Raw genomic sequence first — 16,152 nt, forward strand, 5'->3', positions numbered from 1 at the left:
AAATGACCTTTTGAGGTATTTTTCACTCAGCAGAATGTCCTTGGGATCCACCCAAGTTGTTGTGATAACCACTAGTTCATTCCCATGTATTGCTGAGTAGTAATAGTCCACTAATCCGGTAGTATGGATGTACCATAGAGGGTTTTTTTTTTAACCATTTACCTATTATAGGCTGTTTGGTACAGTCTAGGGCTATTAGAAATAAAGCTTCTTGGAACAGTTGTGTCCAGGTTTCTGTTTGGACATAAGTTTTCATTTCTCTGTGTTAGATGCCCAGGAATGCTATTGCTGGGTCATATGGCACTTGCCTGCTTTGTTTTTTAAGAAACCGCCAAATGCTTTTCCAGAGTGGTTGTGCCATTTTACATTCCCACCAGCAATGCATGAGAGAGTGTTTTTCTGCATCTTTGACAACATTTGGTATTGTCACAAGTTTTTATCGTAACTTGCATAACCTGTGTGTAGTGATACCTTCTCATGGTTTTAATTTGCATTCCCCCAGTAGCTAGTGATTTTGAGTATCTATTCATGTGCTTGTTTACCATCTCTACAAAAAACTAAAAAATCATCCAGGTATGGTGGCATATGCCTGTAGTCCCAGCTACTCAGGAGGCTGAGGTGGGAGGATCACTTGAGCCCAGAAGGTTGAAGTTGCAGTGAGCAATGACCATGCCACTACACTCCAGCCTGGGTGACAGAGCGAGACCGTGTCTCAAAAAAAAAAAGATAAGAAAAGAAAAAGAGTTTGTTGGGATTTTGATAGGAATTGTGTTAAACCTGTTTATCAATCTGGGGAGAATTGACATTTTTACTATGTTTACTTCCAGTCCATGAACATGGTATATCTTTCCATTCATTTAGATCTCTGTTTTCTTTCATCAGCATTTTGTACTTTTCAGCATACAAATTCTGTATGTTTTGTTAGACTTATACCTAAGTGGCCTTCATAAGGTAATAAGAAAAATGGAATTAATAGTCAGCATTTTAAACCTGAGAAATATTTGTATAAAAATTTATATTTAGGAAATTAGAAAGATATTGCCACCCTATGCCTGCACTCTCATGTGGGGGCAGATGGAGCTGAGCAATGGCTACTCCCATGACATGGGATCTCCCAGCTCCACCCTGCCCACTTCCTTCAGTGTTGACAACCTGGCTCCTGTGAACATTTATATTTCAATTCCTGATCGAGAAACAGATTTTTAAAAATTCATCCATAATCCTGCATCCTGCCACTTCAGGCCAACCATTATTCAAATTTTGAGATTTTTTTTTCTTGTATGTGCATATGCTTTTCATGTAGCTTGAGTCATATTGTACATACAATTCTAATATATCCCCAATCTGGAGGTGAGGCATGGTGGTTCATTTTCTTGTGTGGTTTGTCACGTGTATTATCATCTTGTCTCCAGTAGGTATTTACCATAGATGTCCAATACACCGTGGATTGTGAGTGTGCCCTTTCAGAGCACTGTGACATGAGCATCTTCAGGAGATGCTATGAGTTTCAGTAGCTCCAGACTCATTTTCATATTATTTTTCAGTTTTGAGTTCCCATGAATTTGGCCCCAACCCTACTTAATGCAAAACTGTTGTTTTATTTGTTTTGCTGGTGATTTTCTTTTCACCTATAACCCTGGATGGATGACTAGATTCCTTTTCTTTTCCCTGGGCCAGTGGGTGGAGCTTTTCTGGTGCTAGTTGATGGATGGAGCAGCTCTTTGTGGATCTGACTTGATGCAGGTCACTCCTTTCCACTCTCAGCTGGAATGTGGCCAGGTACCCTGTGCTCCCCCTAGATGGCCAGTCCCCATTGTGGTGTGGCTTTCATCTGCATGCATGCACCTTTGGCTCCACTCCTTCCAGGTCACTTAGCTTCAGCTCCTGCCAGGTCACTCACACTGTGTTTCCTCTTTGGTTTTGGCATCAGTGAATTTCCTTTGTTTGTTTTATTTTTTTGTTTGTTTGTTTTTTGAGACGGAGTCTCGATCTGTCGCCAAGGCTAGAGCACAGTGGCGTGATCTTAGCTCACTGCAACCTCCACCTCCCGGGTTCAAGCAATTATCCTGCCTCAGCCTCCCAAATTGCTGGGACTGCAGGTGCCCACTACCACGCCTGGCTAATTTTTGTATTTTTAGTAGGGATGGGGTTTCACTATGTTGGCCAGGCTGGTCTCGAACTCCTGACATCAAGTGATCCTGAAAATGCAGTCTGCAGGATTCAGCCCCTCTGTCCTACAGAGCAGAGCCGGGGATGGGCAGGAAATGGACTTGAGACACAAGGGCCCAGCCTGGCACTGGACCCAGAACACCTGCGGGTGAAATAAAGAGCCTCGGTTGCTGGCTCTGTGCCTTTCTCTGTGACCCACAGGAGATGTAGGGACTGAGCCATGGCTTGGGATCAAGGCACCAATGGGGGGACATGAACCAGCCTTTGCCAGACTGGGAACGAAAAGATGGGGACCCTGCCAGGTCATGCTGCTGACAATGCCACTGGTGTCCATTGCCCCTGCTGGGCATGGCCACTCCCTGCCTCTTCCTGCCTGCCATTGCCACCATAGCAGAGTCTAAAGAGTCCCCATGCTAACGTGGTCTGGGCAAGGTTGGACAGCAAGCCTCCTTTCCCTGGTGGTGCACCCCATGAGAGGCGTCCATAGGAGGGTTGTTGGAAGTCATATTGAGTTTTCAGCAAAACAGCACCCTCCTTTCATCTCCTCACTCTCCACGGGACCCAGAGGTGGATTCACATAGCAGCCCACAATCTATACGCAAAATCCCCCAGCCTTCCCTGACTAGGGCTTCATGGCTGGTCAGCTTCTTTCTCTTCCACAGTCCTTAGACCCTGCTCAGCTAGACTCTGTTAGGCCCTCACCCAGCCACCAGCTCTCTTCAAAGTCCAGCCCAGTTCAGCTGGGATCCAGTTTCACTTTGAACCAATGGGACCCAAACCAGATGGCATACTTCCTTGTTTCATGACCAGGATATTCTCTCGCTGTCTTTCTCTCTCTCTCTCTCCCCTTCCCTCTCTCTGTCTACCCCTTTCTGACCATATTGCATAATCAGCCTCATCTGCTTATACAGGTTTTCTGGTGGCTGTTTTCCATACTGGTTACCACTGTGCTGAGCGTTAGAACAAGGTATAGTGTCATGAAGCTTTTTTTGTATTTTCTACTTTACAAAGTGGATCTATAAAAACTGCTTGGAGCATAACTTGGTTGAGAGGAGATATTTGCTCTCTTGGTTTCTCTGCAAAGGTCCTTTGTGTACTTACATTGCTTCAACATGTGTTCATAAATCAAGAGTTTGAAATAATTTTATTTTCTTCATTTGGTCATTCAGTAAATATATATTTGTGTCCAGGCTCATTGACCCATTGCAACCATATAAATGTGGACTAATTCCCAGGCTAGCTTAAAGCCAGCGTAATCCATAGGCCTGTGGTATGAGCTAGCCTCTGAACCTATCCACTGCCTGGAGCATTGGATAGGAAACACAGATTTAGAGAACTCATCTCCTCTTTGCTGCCAAACCACATGCTGTCCCCCTGAGAACATGGTATCATGGGAGCCTGCCCACCCCTTGTGACTGGCTGGGTGCTGGGGTCATTCTGCTATGTGGACTGTGCAGATGTTTGGGCTGAGGAAGGGAGCTGGCCTATGTTTAATTTTTTTTTTTTTTTTTTTTTTTTTGAGACAGAGTCTCGCTCTATCACCAGGCTGGAGTGCAGTGGCGCAATCTCGGCTCACTGCAACCTCTGCCTCCCAGGTTCAAGTGATTCTCCTGCCTTAGCCTCCCGAGCAGCTGGGACTACAGGTGCCCGCCACCACACCTGGCTAATTTTTCGTATCTTTCGTAGAGACAGGGTTTCACCATGTTGGCCAGGATGGTCTCCATCTCCTGACCTCGTGATCTACCCCCCTTGGCCTCTCAAAGTGCTGGGATTACAGGCGTGAGCCACCGTGCCCAGCTTTAGTGTTTTTTTAATTGCATAAATAATACATGAACAAATGGTCATTTTTGAAAATTTAAACAATGGTATAGTATGGAACTATATAAAGTACAAAGTGAGAGCCTCTCTTTTCCCGTACGCCCAATCCCGTGCCTCTTGCCAAATATGACCACTACTAACAAACATTTTAATTGCATTTGCAAATATATAGATTTATACATACATCCATATACAGGTTTTGTTTTATTAGTTTTACATAAATTTGGATCATCTTGCATGTATTATTCTGCAGCTTGTTCTTTTTCACCTGTTTTTTTTGGAGAACTTTCCCTGCCAGGACATATAGGTCTACTGCATTGTTTTTTGTTGTTGTTGTTTGTTTTTGGAGACGGAGTCTCTCGCTCTGTTGCCCAGCCTGGAGTGCAATGGCATCATCTCGGCTCACTGCAACCTCTGCCTCCTGGGTTCAAGTAATTCTTTGCCCCAGCCTCCTGAGTAGCTGGGTTTACAGGCGCCAGCCACACGCCTGGCTAATTTTTTTGTATTTTTAGTAGAGACAGGGTTTCACCATCTTGGCCAGGCTGGTCTTGAACTCCTGACCTCGTGATCTGCCCCCCTCAGCCTCCCAAAGTGCTGAGATTACAGGCATGAGCCACCGCACTGGGCCTACTGCATTGTTTTTGTTGTTATATTTTCTTCTTTGCTTTTTTATGGTGATAAAATATACATAACATAAAATTTGCCATTTTAACCATTTTAAAGTATTCAATTCAGTGGTATGAATTCTATTCACAATGTTGTACAGCCATCACCTGTGTCTACTTCCAAAACTTTTCCATTATCCCAAACACAAACTCTGAAATCATCAAGCAATTACTCCCCATTTCTCCCCTCCCAGCCCTTGGTAACATTGACTCTACTTTCTGTCTCTATGAATTTGCCTGGTCTAGCTATTTCACATAAATGGAATGATAAATTATTTGTCCTTTTGTGTCTGGCTTAATTCACTGAGGATGATGTCTTCAAGGTTCATCCATGTTGTAGCATGCATCAGCATACTGCATTCTTTGTAATCGCTATAAATTATTTCATTGTAAGAATGTAGCACAATTTATATAATGAACCTATATACATGTCCCATATTGAAAATTGTGCCAAATATGTCACGGTTAACAACTGTCTGAGGCTGGTGCACAGGGGGATAAAATAATTTACCAAAACAGTATTGAGTTTAGAAAGGCAGATTTATTTAGAGAAAAGGGGGAGCTACATTGAAAGGGAGCAACGGGTGAGACAGCAGAAAGAAGACTGTCTGCAAAGAGGCAGGAGCTGGAGGCGGAGTTTTCTAAGGTTGTGCTGCTTGAGCTGAATGCTTGCAGACAGGATGCCTGGGTGCAGGTGGACTGTGAGCTGAGTGTTTGTAACAGGATGCTTGCGTGCTAGTGAGCTGTTTGTGGTTGACCCTATTTCTCAGAACATTCGCTCCCCACTACTGTTGTTTCTGTTTCTGCTAGTGACGCCCATTTTTCAATGTTTTTTTCTTTCTTTTTTTTTTTTTTTTGGAGTCAGAGTCTTGCATTGTCGCCCAGGCTGGAGTGCAGTGGCCTGATCTCAGCTCACTGCAGCCTCCACCTCCCGGGCTCAAGTGATTCTCAAGCCTCATTCTCCCAAGTAGCTGGGATTACAGACACCTACCGCCACACCCGCCTAATTCTATTTTCTATGTGTAGAAGCTACATACTGAGAATCTTGGTACACAAATCTTCATGCACATGTGAAAGCATTTTCTAGGATATAAGTAAAGTAAGACGAATTGCTGCATGAAAGAATAAATGTTTTTAAAACTTTGAGGCCAGGCGCAGTGTGGCTCATGCCTGTAATTCCAGCACTTTGGGGGACCGAGGCAGGCAGATCACCTGAGGTCAGGAGTTCAAGACCCAGCCTGGCCAACACCAACTCCCTGTCTCTGCTAAAAATACAAAAATTAGCCGGGCATGGTGATGGCCACCTGCAGTCCCAGCTACACGGCTGAGGCAGGAGAATCGCTTGTACCCGGGAAGTGGAGGTTGCAGTGAGCCGAGATCTTGCCATTGCACTCCAGCTTAGTTGACAAGAGCAAAACTTCGTCTCAAAAAAAAAAAAAAACATTGATAGCTATTGTCGTATTGTCCTCTAAAAGCGAAGTACCAATAGACCCTACCACTCACAGTTTATATAAATGCCCTACTTCACATACCCTTACAGACTGTATTTCAATCTCTTAAAAGTCTTCCAATCTAATGATCAAAAACTATTTTCTGGGCTGGACATGGTGGCTCATGCCTGTAATCCCAGCACTTTGGGAGGCTGAGGCAGGTGGATCACCTGAGGTCAGAAGTTCAAGACCAGCCTGACCAACATGGTGAAACTCCGTCTCGACTAAAAATACAAAATTACCTATGTGTGGTGGTGCGTGCTTGTAATCCCAGCTACTCAGGAGGCTGAGGCAGGAGAATCGCTTGAACCTGGGAGGCAGAGGTTGCTGTGAGCCAAGATCGTACCACTGCACTCAGCCTGGACAAGAGTGAAACTCCTTCTCAAAAAATAAAAATAAATAAATAAATAAAAATTGTTTTGTATTTAATCTAATTGATTTATTCTTTCGACTTTATGTACAGTGTTTTAGTTTAACTGGACCTTCTCTTGTTTTCCTTAACCTTTTATTGTGGAGAATCTCATATTATTTTAATTATTTTTATTTTTATATTTTTAGTACAAAAAATACAAAAATTTATTCTAAAATGCCACTGTTACACCACACATACACATACATACATTTCTATATATAATTTGAGTTCTTTTAAAAACTCTTTATTTTGTACTTTTGACCTCTTATCTATGCTTGAGCCACATGGTTTTAGATCCTGTAGATTTATTGTTGTGTTATCAGATAAGGCAGATAAGGCAGATAACCTCTTATCAGGTTTCTCTTTATTGATTTTTTTAAAGCAATTTTGGTTTTTCTTATGCTTATTCTCTCTCCTAATGATTTAATAATTTTTAATCAGCATGTTAAGATTTTGATTAGAATTTCATCAAATTTATAGACTAATTTAGAGATAAATAGTGACTTTATAGTAATCGACCCTTCCAGTCACGAATATGGTTTTGTATTAGGTTCATTTCCACATATTTTGCTATTTTTTCTCCCGTTTTCGAAAGGATCTTTGTTTCTCCGTGCATTTTACGATTGGTAATGGCTGGTGCTTAGGAAAGCTTTGGTTTTTATAAGTTGATCTTGTGTCTGACTGGCCACTTTACTGAACTCACATTTCAGACGTTATAATTTTTTTCGTGTTGATTATTCTGGATTTCCTGGTTGGCAGACATGCCATCTGCAACTGGTTTTTCTGTTTTTAGGCTAATGCAGAGTCAAGTAAAACCTGGCTGAAGGGGAAATTCACTGAACTCAGATTACTACTTGATGAAGAGGAAGCGCTGGCCAAGAAATTCATTGATAAAAACACGCAGCTTACCCTCCAGGTGTACAGGGAACAAGCTGACTCTTGCAGAGAGCAACTTGACGTCATGAACGATCTCTCCAGCAGGGTCTGGAGTATCGGCCAGGAGCCCGATCCTGTCCAGAGGCTTCAGGTAATGCTGGGGTCACTGCTCTTACAGCTGCCACCTGCCACCCACACTTCATCTCAAGTACTGTGGCATTGAGCACAGTATTGACACACTAAGCAAGTACACGGACTATTGTCTTGTCACCATGTAGACTGTCTTGACCCCACACAAGTGGTCAAGAGAATATACATTGTTAGGAAGATAAAACACATCTTGGGCTAATTAAATAATATTAACGGCCACCAATTTCAAAGGCCCCTGTGTTCTGAGCATGGTGTAGCTTAGCACTAATATTCACTAGAACTCTGCAAAGTGGGCTCACCCCATTTTATAAACAAGAAATTGAGGCTCAGTGAAGTGACTCACCTGGTCTCACACAGCTGGTAGGTGGCAGAGCTGGTATCAGGTCTGGCTGTCTGTCTAGGTCTGTCTGACTCTAACCCCACAAGGGACCTTGCCTGGCCCTCTGCCTGTATAGTCTTTTTTTTTTTTTTTTTTTTTTTTTTGAGATGGAGTTTCTCTCTTATTGCCCAGGCCAGAGTGCAGTGGCGCGATCTCAGCTCACCACAACCTCCGCCTCCTGGGTTCAAGCAATTCTCCTGGCTCAGCCTCCTGAGTAGCTGGGATTACAGGCATGTGCCACCATGCCTGGCTAATTTTGTATTTTTAGTAGAGACAGGGTTTCTCCACATTGGTCAGGCTGGTCTTGAACTCCTGACCTCAGGTGATCCACCCGCCTCAGCCTCCCAAAATGCTGGGATTACAGGCGTGAGCCACCACAACCGGCCTGCCTTTATAGTCTTAAATTGAGACATCCCTCCTGAAAAGGCAGGTGTCCTTGCAGCTACTGAGCACATTTCAAAGGCTGAGTCACAGTTGGCTCAATGGTACTCCTGGGCCACTGGGCTTTGTTGAGGAAGAGTCTAAGAAATAGCCCCTGTGGCAGATCACTTGAGGCTGGAAGTTTGAGACCAGCCTGACCAACATGGCAAAACCACATCTCTACTAAAAATACAAATATCAGCCAGGCGTGATGGCATGCACCTGTGAGGCTGAGGCAGGAGAATCACTTGAATCGGGGAGGCAAAGGTTGCAGTGAGCCGAGATCGTGCCGCTGCACTCCAGGCCGGGTGACAGAGTGAGACTCTGTCTCAAAAAAAAAGGAACTAGCCCCTGGGATACTCATTGCTACATTTAGGGAAAGCATGTTGTTGAGGATGGGGTTCCTGTCTATTTTTTTTTTTTGAGATGGAGCCTTGCTCTGTCACCCAGGCTGGAGTGCGGTGGCGTGGCGTGATCTCGGCTCACTGCAAGCTCCGCCTCCCGGGTTCATGCCATTCTCCTGCCTCAGCCTCCCGAGTAGCTGGGACTACAGGCGCCCCCCCACCACGCCCAGCTAATTTTTTGTATTTTTTAGTAGAGACGGGGTTTCACCATGTTAGCCAGGATGGTCTCGATCTCCTGACCTCATGATCTGCCCGCCTTGGCCCCCCCAAAGTGCTGGGATTACAGGCGTGAGCCACTGTGCCCGGCCGATGGTGTTCCTGTCTTTAGGGAACCGTGGAAGAAACTCTTGTCTGGTGTCAATATCCCTGTGCAGTCACTTCTGCACTAGAATTGCTTTTCCACTAATAGAGCTCCTCCTGTTTCCTTCTTTGCCTTGGGAAGTTCAGAGCCAAATCTGCTTTGACTAACCAGACTAAGGTTTCATGGCAAACACTTTGTGTCTGATTTTTTCTTTGCTTCATTTTTCTCGCTATAAAGAAAAATCTTTTCTTATTAGAGGACCTTCACAAGACACTTTAAAGGCTGTGGGACAAGGCAGGGTACAACTAAAAGTGGCACCAACCCTAACCACAGATTAGTATGGGCTCTGGCTGGAAAATAAGACAGACAAATAAGCCACTCAACACACAACCAGCCCAGCCAGTCCCCAGCTGGGGATTTCCACTCTTGTGTCTTTATGTGGCCTCAGTCGGTTCAGCCTGCGTCTCATTATCAGCTGTTTGAGCCAAATTCTGGATGAGGTGTTTTCCTAGGCATAATGGGTATTGTGCTTTAAGAGGGGCAAGATGCACAAAGTGTTACATTTAATTGTCTCTTTTTAAATCATGGTCATTTTTAGGGCTATGGAATACAAAGGAATCCTTCCATGGAGAAGCATGCTAGTCTCACATCAGAAAACGGTTTCAGGGCTTTGTCATCTTTTTTTTTTTTCAAATTCTCTTGGGCCAAAGCTAATGATTTTAATCATTCACCATTCCCACCTTCTATGTGTTCATTCATTTATTCCTCAATACGTACTGAGCCAGGCCACTTGCTGGACATTAGGAGCTCACAGTTGGGTGGGGAGACTTACTCAGAAACAGTTATTTACAATACAGCTTAAACAATTTTGTAAACATGAAGCTAGCGAAATTATGTCCAAGAAATGTCCAGCCACACTCTCTGGCTGGGAGAAGGATGCAGTCTGGGAAGACTTCTAGGAAGAGGTGATGGTAGGGCTGGGTGCTGGACAATGAGTAGGAGAACACTGTATATAGAGAGGACGCAGAGAGGACAGACAGGAACTGTGTACATGTGAGAGTTTGGCAGGCTAGGGAACCAGTTGGGGTGCAGCCTGACTTGAGGAGGGGTGGAGGTATAAGGGTGGGGGGATTGAGAGACACAGCTGGATCCACAGGCCATAGTTAGTTCATGAAGGCCTTATGTGCCATGGAGTTCAGACTTTGTCCTGTAATGAGATAGGAGACAGGAATGTTTGTTTGTTTGTTTTCGAGACAGGGTCTCACTCTATTGCCCAGGCTAGAATGCAGTGGCTCAATCTCAGCTTACTGCAACCTTTGCCTCCCAGGTTCAAGGGATTCTCCTGCCTCAACCCCTTGAAGAGCTGGGACTACAGGCACGTGCCACCATGCCCAGCTAATTTTTGTATTTTTAGTAGAGACAGGATTTCATCATGTTGGCCAGGCTGGTCTCAAACTCTTGACCTCAAGTGATCTGCCCACCTTGGCCTCCCAAAGTGTTGGGAGGCGTGAGCCACTGCGCCCAGCCCAGGGGAGTGTTTTGAACTGAGGGATGAAAGCATTCACATGGTCAGATTAGTGCTTTAAAAAAGTCACTTCAGAGATACAGTGGAAGATGGACTGAGGAGGCCAGGATGGGAGGCTGGAAGGGAACTTGGGAGGAGGCCACAATGTCCAGGAGAGAGATGATGGTGGCCTGGACCAAGACAGGGGCGGTGGGGATGGGGAGAAACAGGCAGGTCAAGAGATGCCACAGGAATGGAGATTGGAATTGGAGAATGAGTAGGAGGAATCCCCAGATGATGCCTGGGTTTCTGGCCTGAGAGATGAAGGGCTGGGATTTCTGTTCTCTGAGTCTGCAAAGGCAAAAAGTGGCTGTGCTCGGTTTCATGCATTGATTTATTCCATTATACATATGTTTTGAGAACCTGTGTGTCAGGTCTGGTGCTAGCTGCTGGAGTTTGGGGTTACCAGGTAGTGCCATGTGTCCTCTATCGACCCCTCAATCTACCCTACTCATCTGCCCTCTGAGCCCCCTCTCACCTCCCTGGAGCTGCTCCCTGCCCACCCTGGACTTCCTGCTAGTGCTCGGTCTCCCCTGGCCAGCTCCATTCCTGCGCTCTGGGTGTGACCTTAGGCCTGGTTCCCCACCAAAATGAGGTTGGACTCAGACTCCTGGCCTCCTAGGCTGAATGGGGCTTGCAGGCCATCTCACAGCCCCCTCCCAATGTACAGCATGCTGCCAGGTGGGACCTGCCGCTGCCCAACAGCCAAGTGCTAGGCCACCCTCCCTCCCTCCTGAGGCCCCCATCTGTCCACCCCTTCTCCGGTGGGCAGCACTGCCACTGCCAGCCAAGCCTGATCACCTGAGGCAGTCAGCTTCCTTCCAACTCCTGGCCAGGACAGTGCTTCAGAAAATGCAGCCATGGTTCTTACCTGCAAACATGAGAATCCACTGGAACTGTTTTAAGCAAGAAAGGAGTTTATGGAAGAGTATGAGATAGCTCACAGGATCTCCAGGAGGGCCAGAGAGTCGGGATGGAAGATGAACAGCAGGAATGAAGTCCAGACTCCAGCAGGGGTTGGTGCCAGTATAGGCCCCACGGCACCTCTGCTGGGCAAGACATCACCATTCACACCACTGACCAGAGCCCCCACCACTGCTGTCCTTGAGCGCCACATGCCACCATCACTACCTTCACCCTCATTTCCAAATCCATGCTTTGGCTTGGAGGCGTCTGGTCACACCTAGAAGTTTTCTAGCTTCTCCTTAGTGAAGCCACATACCACAGGAAGGTATTGAAGAGGGGCTGTCCAGGCGCAGAACAGGACACATGTCCCCTGAGGTGGCCACATCCCCTCAGTCAGCACTGCAGCTGAACCTTGCTGGCCTTTGGTGTCCTTCTTAGAACATGGTTTCTTGCTCCACCTTTGAATAAGCTCCAGGGGCTCTTTCCCCAGGGAGACTGACCTCACCCTTTTTGTACCTGAGGCAGACCTGTGGCGCAGTGTATGTGAGGCTGAATCCTCTCTGGGAAGGGCCCTGTGTCAGCTTGAGCCCACCTTCTGAGTGCATAGCTGGCACAGAGTAGGCTCAATGAACACGGAAGGAAGGAAGGAAGGAAGGAAGGAAAGGAGGGATGGAGAGGGAGGAATCCCCAGTGCCAGCACTGAAAAACCACACCTCCACATGGCTCCCACCTGCGGGTGGATGCTGTATGGTCTCTCCAGGGCTCTGCTCCTGCGGGCATGGCCTGGGCTGACCATAGGTGCCAGGCCAAGGTGGAGCCTGGGCATGCTGGTGTGGGTTTGTTCCTGGGTGCAGCACAGGAGGCTGGGATGCTGCCTGCATCTCCCAGAGCCACCCTCACCCCCGTGTGCCCACACAGGCATACACGGCCACCGAGCAGGAGATGCAGCGGCAGATGAGCCTCGGGGAGCTGTGCCATCCCGTGCCCCTCTCCTTTGAGCCCGTCAAGAGCTTCTTTAAGGGCCTCGTGGAAGCCGTGCAGAGTACATTACAGACGCCATTGGACATTCGCCTTAAGGAAAGTAAGTCGCCGAGTGACCAACTGTGTGTCCTTAACTCCTCTAGTGCCCTTTAGCCCAGAGGCGAATGCAAAGATCATCTCCCTACATCCTGTCTCTCCCACACTGAGGCCCTTGGCTGGGCGGTCAGGGGCACCTGGGCCTGGTGCCCAACCCACCCTCACCACTTCACCTCCAACCCTTCCTGAGACTGAGACCTGCCCTTCTCCAGTCACACTGCCCTGCTTCTGCCCCTCAGATTGCTCCTGGGAGCCTGCCACATCTCAGCCTTGCTCTGGGCTCCCAGCTGGAATGACCAACTCTTCCTCCTCCTCTTCCTCTGGCTGGGGCCAAGCCTGGCACCCCTTCGAGGCAGACTGGCATAGCTGCGCCCACCTGGGAAGCCCTTTCCTGCCAGCCCAGCACTGACTCACTCTCTCTTTTGGTCATCTCCCCCTCCCTTCCCGCTCCAGGGCCTGCCCATGTCCTGCTAGAGGGTGCTCATGAAGTGGATACATGGACCCCCTCCTTGCCCCTCGTAAGCACGTGAAGGGCAGGAACCAGCTTTAGGTCCAACTCTGAGGTCCCCCCAGGGCCTGGCACAAAACATGTACTCAAAAATATCTGTTCTTTGATTCATTTATGCGTTCATTCATTCATTCACCTCTGCTATCATGATTCATTCAGAACGTTTACCAAGCCCCTTTTATGTGCCAAGCATAGCAGGGCACAAAACAAAGCTCCCTCTCCTCTTTTGGTGCTCACAGTCTTCGTAGGGGAAGACAGACAGTACACAAATATGTCAGGTGACAGGAACTGCTATAAAGAATAATAAAGGCCGGGCGTGGTGGCTCACACCCATAATCCCAGCGCTTTGGGAGGCCAAGGTGGGTGGATGATGAGGTCAGGAGTTCGAGACCAGCCTGGCCAACATGGTGAAACCCCATCTCTACTACAAATACAAAAATTAGCCAGGCATGGTGGCATGCACCTGTAATCCCAGCTACTCGGGAAGCTGAGGCAGGAGAATTGCTTGAACCCGGGAGGTGGAGGTTGCAGTGAGTTGAGATCATGCCACTGTACTTCAACCTGGGTGACAGAGCAAGACTCTGTCTCAAAAATAATAGTAATAATAATAATAATAATAATAAAAAACCAGCACAGGATGGAAGACAGGAAAGTGACAAGGAGAAGGAGCTGTTTTATATAAGCAGTTGGGAAGGCCTCTGAGAAGGGGACACTCAAGGTGGCCCAAAGGAAGCTTTCGTTCTGCAGGTTCTGTGGGTCTGAAGGGCCAGAGAGCACAGTGGTCATAGGCATGGCCTCTGGAGCTAGGCCTCCTGGGTTCCTATCCGAGGTCTACAACTTGGAACCCTGCTGAACCCTGCCATCTTGGACACGGCTCCTCCCTTTTCCATGCCTCTGTTTCTGCATCTGTAAAGTGGAGACCATAATGCAGTCGCCTCTCCTGGGCTGCTGTGAGGATTAAATGAGCTCTTACACATATAGCGCTCAGGCATAATAAGCACCATGTATGTCTTGGTGATTATGATTGCTGCTGCTGTTATATCTGGGGGAGGTATTCTAGACAGAGGGAAAAGCAAGGGTGGAGGTCCTGATGCGCAATGGGAGTGAGCTAGCCATATCGAAGGAGCAGCAATGGGGACAACAGGAGTGGACATAGGGTCACAGGGGAGAGAGGAAAGAGATCAGAATCCAAGGATTTTGACGTGGGCAACTCGCAGAAGGAAACTGTCATTTTCTGAAATGAGAAAGAGCATTTAGGACTGGAGCTCACTCAGCACCTCCCCAGAAGTGCCTTCTGCCCCCATCACTCCCAGCACTCATCACAGGGGCCTGTAGAGATCTGTGGGAAGCCCACCTGCAGGCTGTTTAAATCAAGTTTTGCCTAAAGCTCCTCCATACATCTTTGAAGTTCGGCCTGTTATTTTTGAAGTGAACCTGTTAGATTTGAGAAGTTGGACTTCCCATGTGGTGGTATCGCCTCGGCAGTAGGACCTATGATTCTAGAGTTCTGGGGAGAGGGGAGAGGCTTTTGCCTTGATGAAAGAACAACTTCAGCCAAATTAAATTTAAAGGAGTTTAAATGAGCAATGAACGATTCATGAATCCGGCAGCCTTCTGAGTCACAGTGAGCTCAGAGACTCCAGCACAGCCACATGGTGGAAGATTTAGGGACAGAAAAAGGAAAGCGACGTACAGAAAACAGAAGTGAGGTACAGAAGCAGCTGGATTGGTTACAGCTCGGCGTTCGCTTAATTTGAACACAGTTCGAACAATTGGCTACATCTGATTGGCCAAAACTTGGTGATTGGCACAAGTGCAGGCTACGGTCTGTTTACACCTCGACTTGTTATTGTTCACGATGTACAGAAAAATATTTAGGCCTAACTTCAAAGATGTAAGGAGGAGCTTTAGGCAAAACTTGATTTAAACAGCCTGCAGGTGGGCTTCCCACAGATCTCTACAGGCCCCTGTGATGAGTGCTGGGAGTGATGGGGGCAGAAGGCACTTCTGGGGAGGTGCTGAGTGAGCTGCAGCCCCAACAGCTGGGAAGGAGGCAACCTGGGCAAGGGGGGAAGGGTGTGGGGGGGCTGTCCAGGCAGAAGGCACAGCAAGTGCTAAGGGCCCCGGGTGCCCCTGCTGTGCCCGCTTGTTGGGGTAGCCTCCCCTCCTTCTTTCTTTCTGAGCACTCAGGCCTTCCTGAGGACTCAGCTCTACTTTCTTGTTTTCCATCTTTACCCTGGAATCTGCACATCTTCCCTGAGTCGCCGCCCATCCTTGAGTGTTGGATCCAGTAGTTGTTTGCGCCTCAGCTCCTCCTCCTATTTAGGACTCTCCCACACCAGCCTCGTCATCCTGGGGTTTTCCTGTCCCTGTAAATTTACATGAATCCCTTAAATCTGCCTGGCTCTTGGGCGAGATTATGCGAATCTCCAGTTGTGTGGTATTTTTAGCATGTCTTATTTGTCTGCTTGCATGAGCTCCAGGCGCTCATTTCTCAACAATTCCTTACAGGCATGAACTGCCAGCTCTCGGATCCTTCCAGCACCAAGCCAGGTACCTTGTTGAAAACCAGCCCCTCACCAGAGCGATCGCTATTCCTGAAATGTAAGACCCCCGGGAGTGGGGATAGGGTGGAGACAGTGGAGATGGTGGGATGTTGGGTGGAGGAGGATCACGGAAATGGAGGTCCCTCTTTTTTTCTCATTAGAATTTATTTATTTTAAGAATTTGTTTGTTTAAAAATGTTTATAATTAAAGGCAAGTGGCCGGGCGCGGTGGCTCACGCCTGTAATCCCAGCACTTTGGGAGGCCGAGGCGGGCGGATCACGAGGTCAGGAGATCGAGACCATCCTGGCTAACACGGTGAAACCTTGTCTCTACTAAAAATACAAAAAAAGTTAGCCGGGAGAGGTGGCGGGTGCCTGTAGTCCCAGCTACGTGCGTGGGAGGCTGAGGCAAGAGAATGGCGTGAACCCCGGGGGGCGGAGCCTGCAGTGAGCCAAGATCGCGCCAC

At 47.4% G+C, this 16,152-nt stretch overlaps 1 protein-coding gene across 1 annotated transcript in view; it reads left to right on the top strand.

The window, feature by feature from the left end:
* TRIM14 (tripartite motif containing 14) overlaps positions 1-16,152 on the top strand; it is a 36,353-nt gene that overhangs the window by 12,105 nt on the left and 8,096 nt on the right. The window contains exons 3-5 of the mRNA XM_030795620.1: positions 7,348-7,581; positions 12,473-12,635; positions 15,651-15,743. Of these exons, the coding sequence (XP_030651480.1) occupies positions 7,348-7,581; positions 12,473-12,635; positions 15,651-15,743 (490 nt within the window). The remainder of the gene's footprint in view (positions 1-7,347; positions 7,582-12,472; positions 12,636-15,650; positions 15,744-16,152) is intronic.

Source organism: Nomascus leucogenys, chromosome 1a (assembly GCF_006542625.1).
Source record: "Nomascus leucogenys isolate Asia chromosome 1a, Asia_NLE_v1, whole genome shotgun sequence".
NCBI classification, from domain to species: domain Eukaryota; kingdom Metazoa; phylum Chordata; class Mammalia; order Primates; family Hylobatidae; genus Nomascus; species Nomascus leucogenys.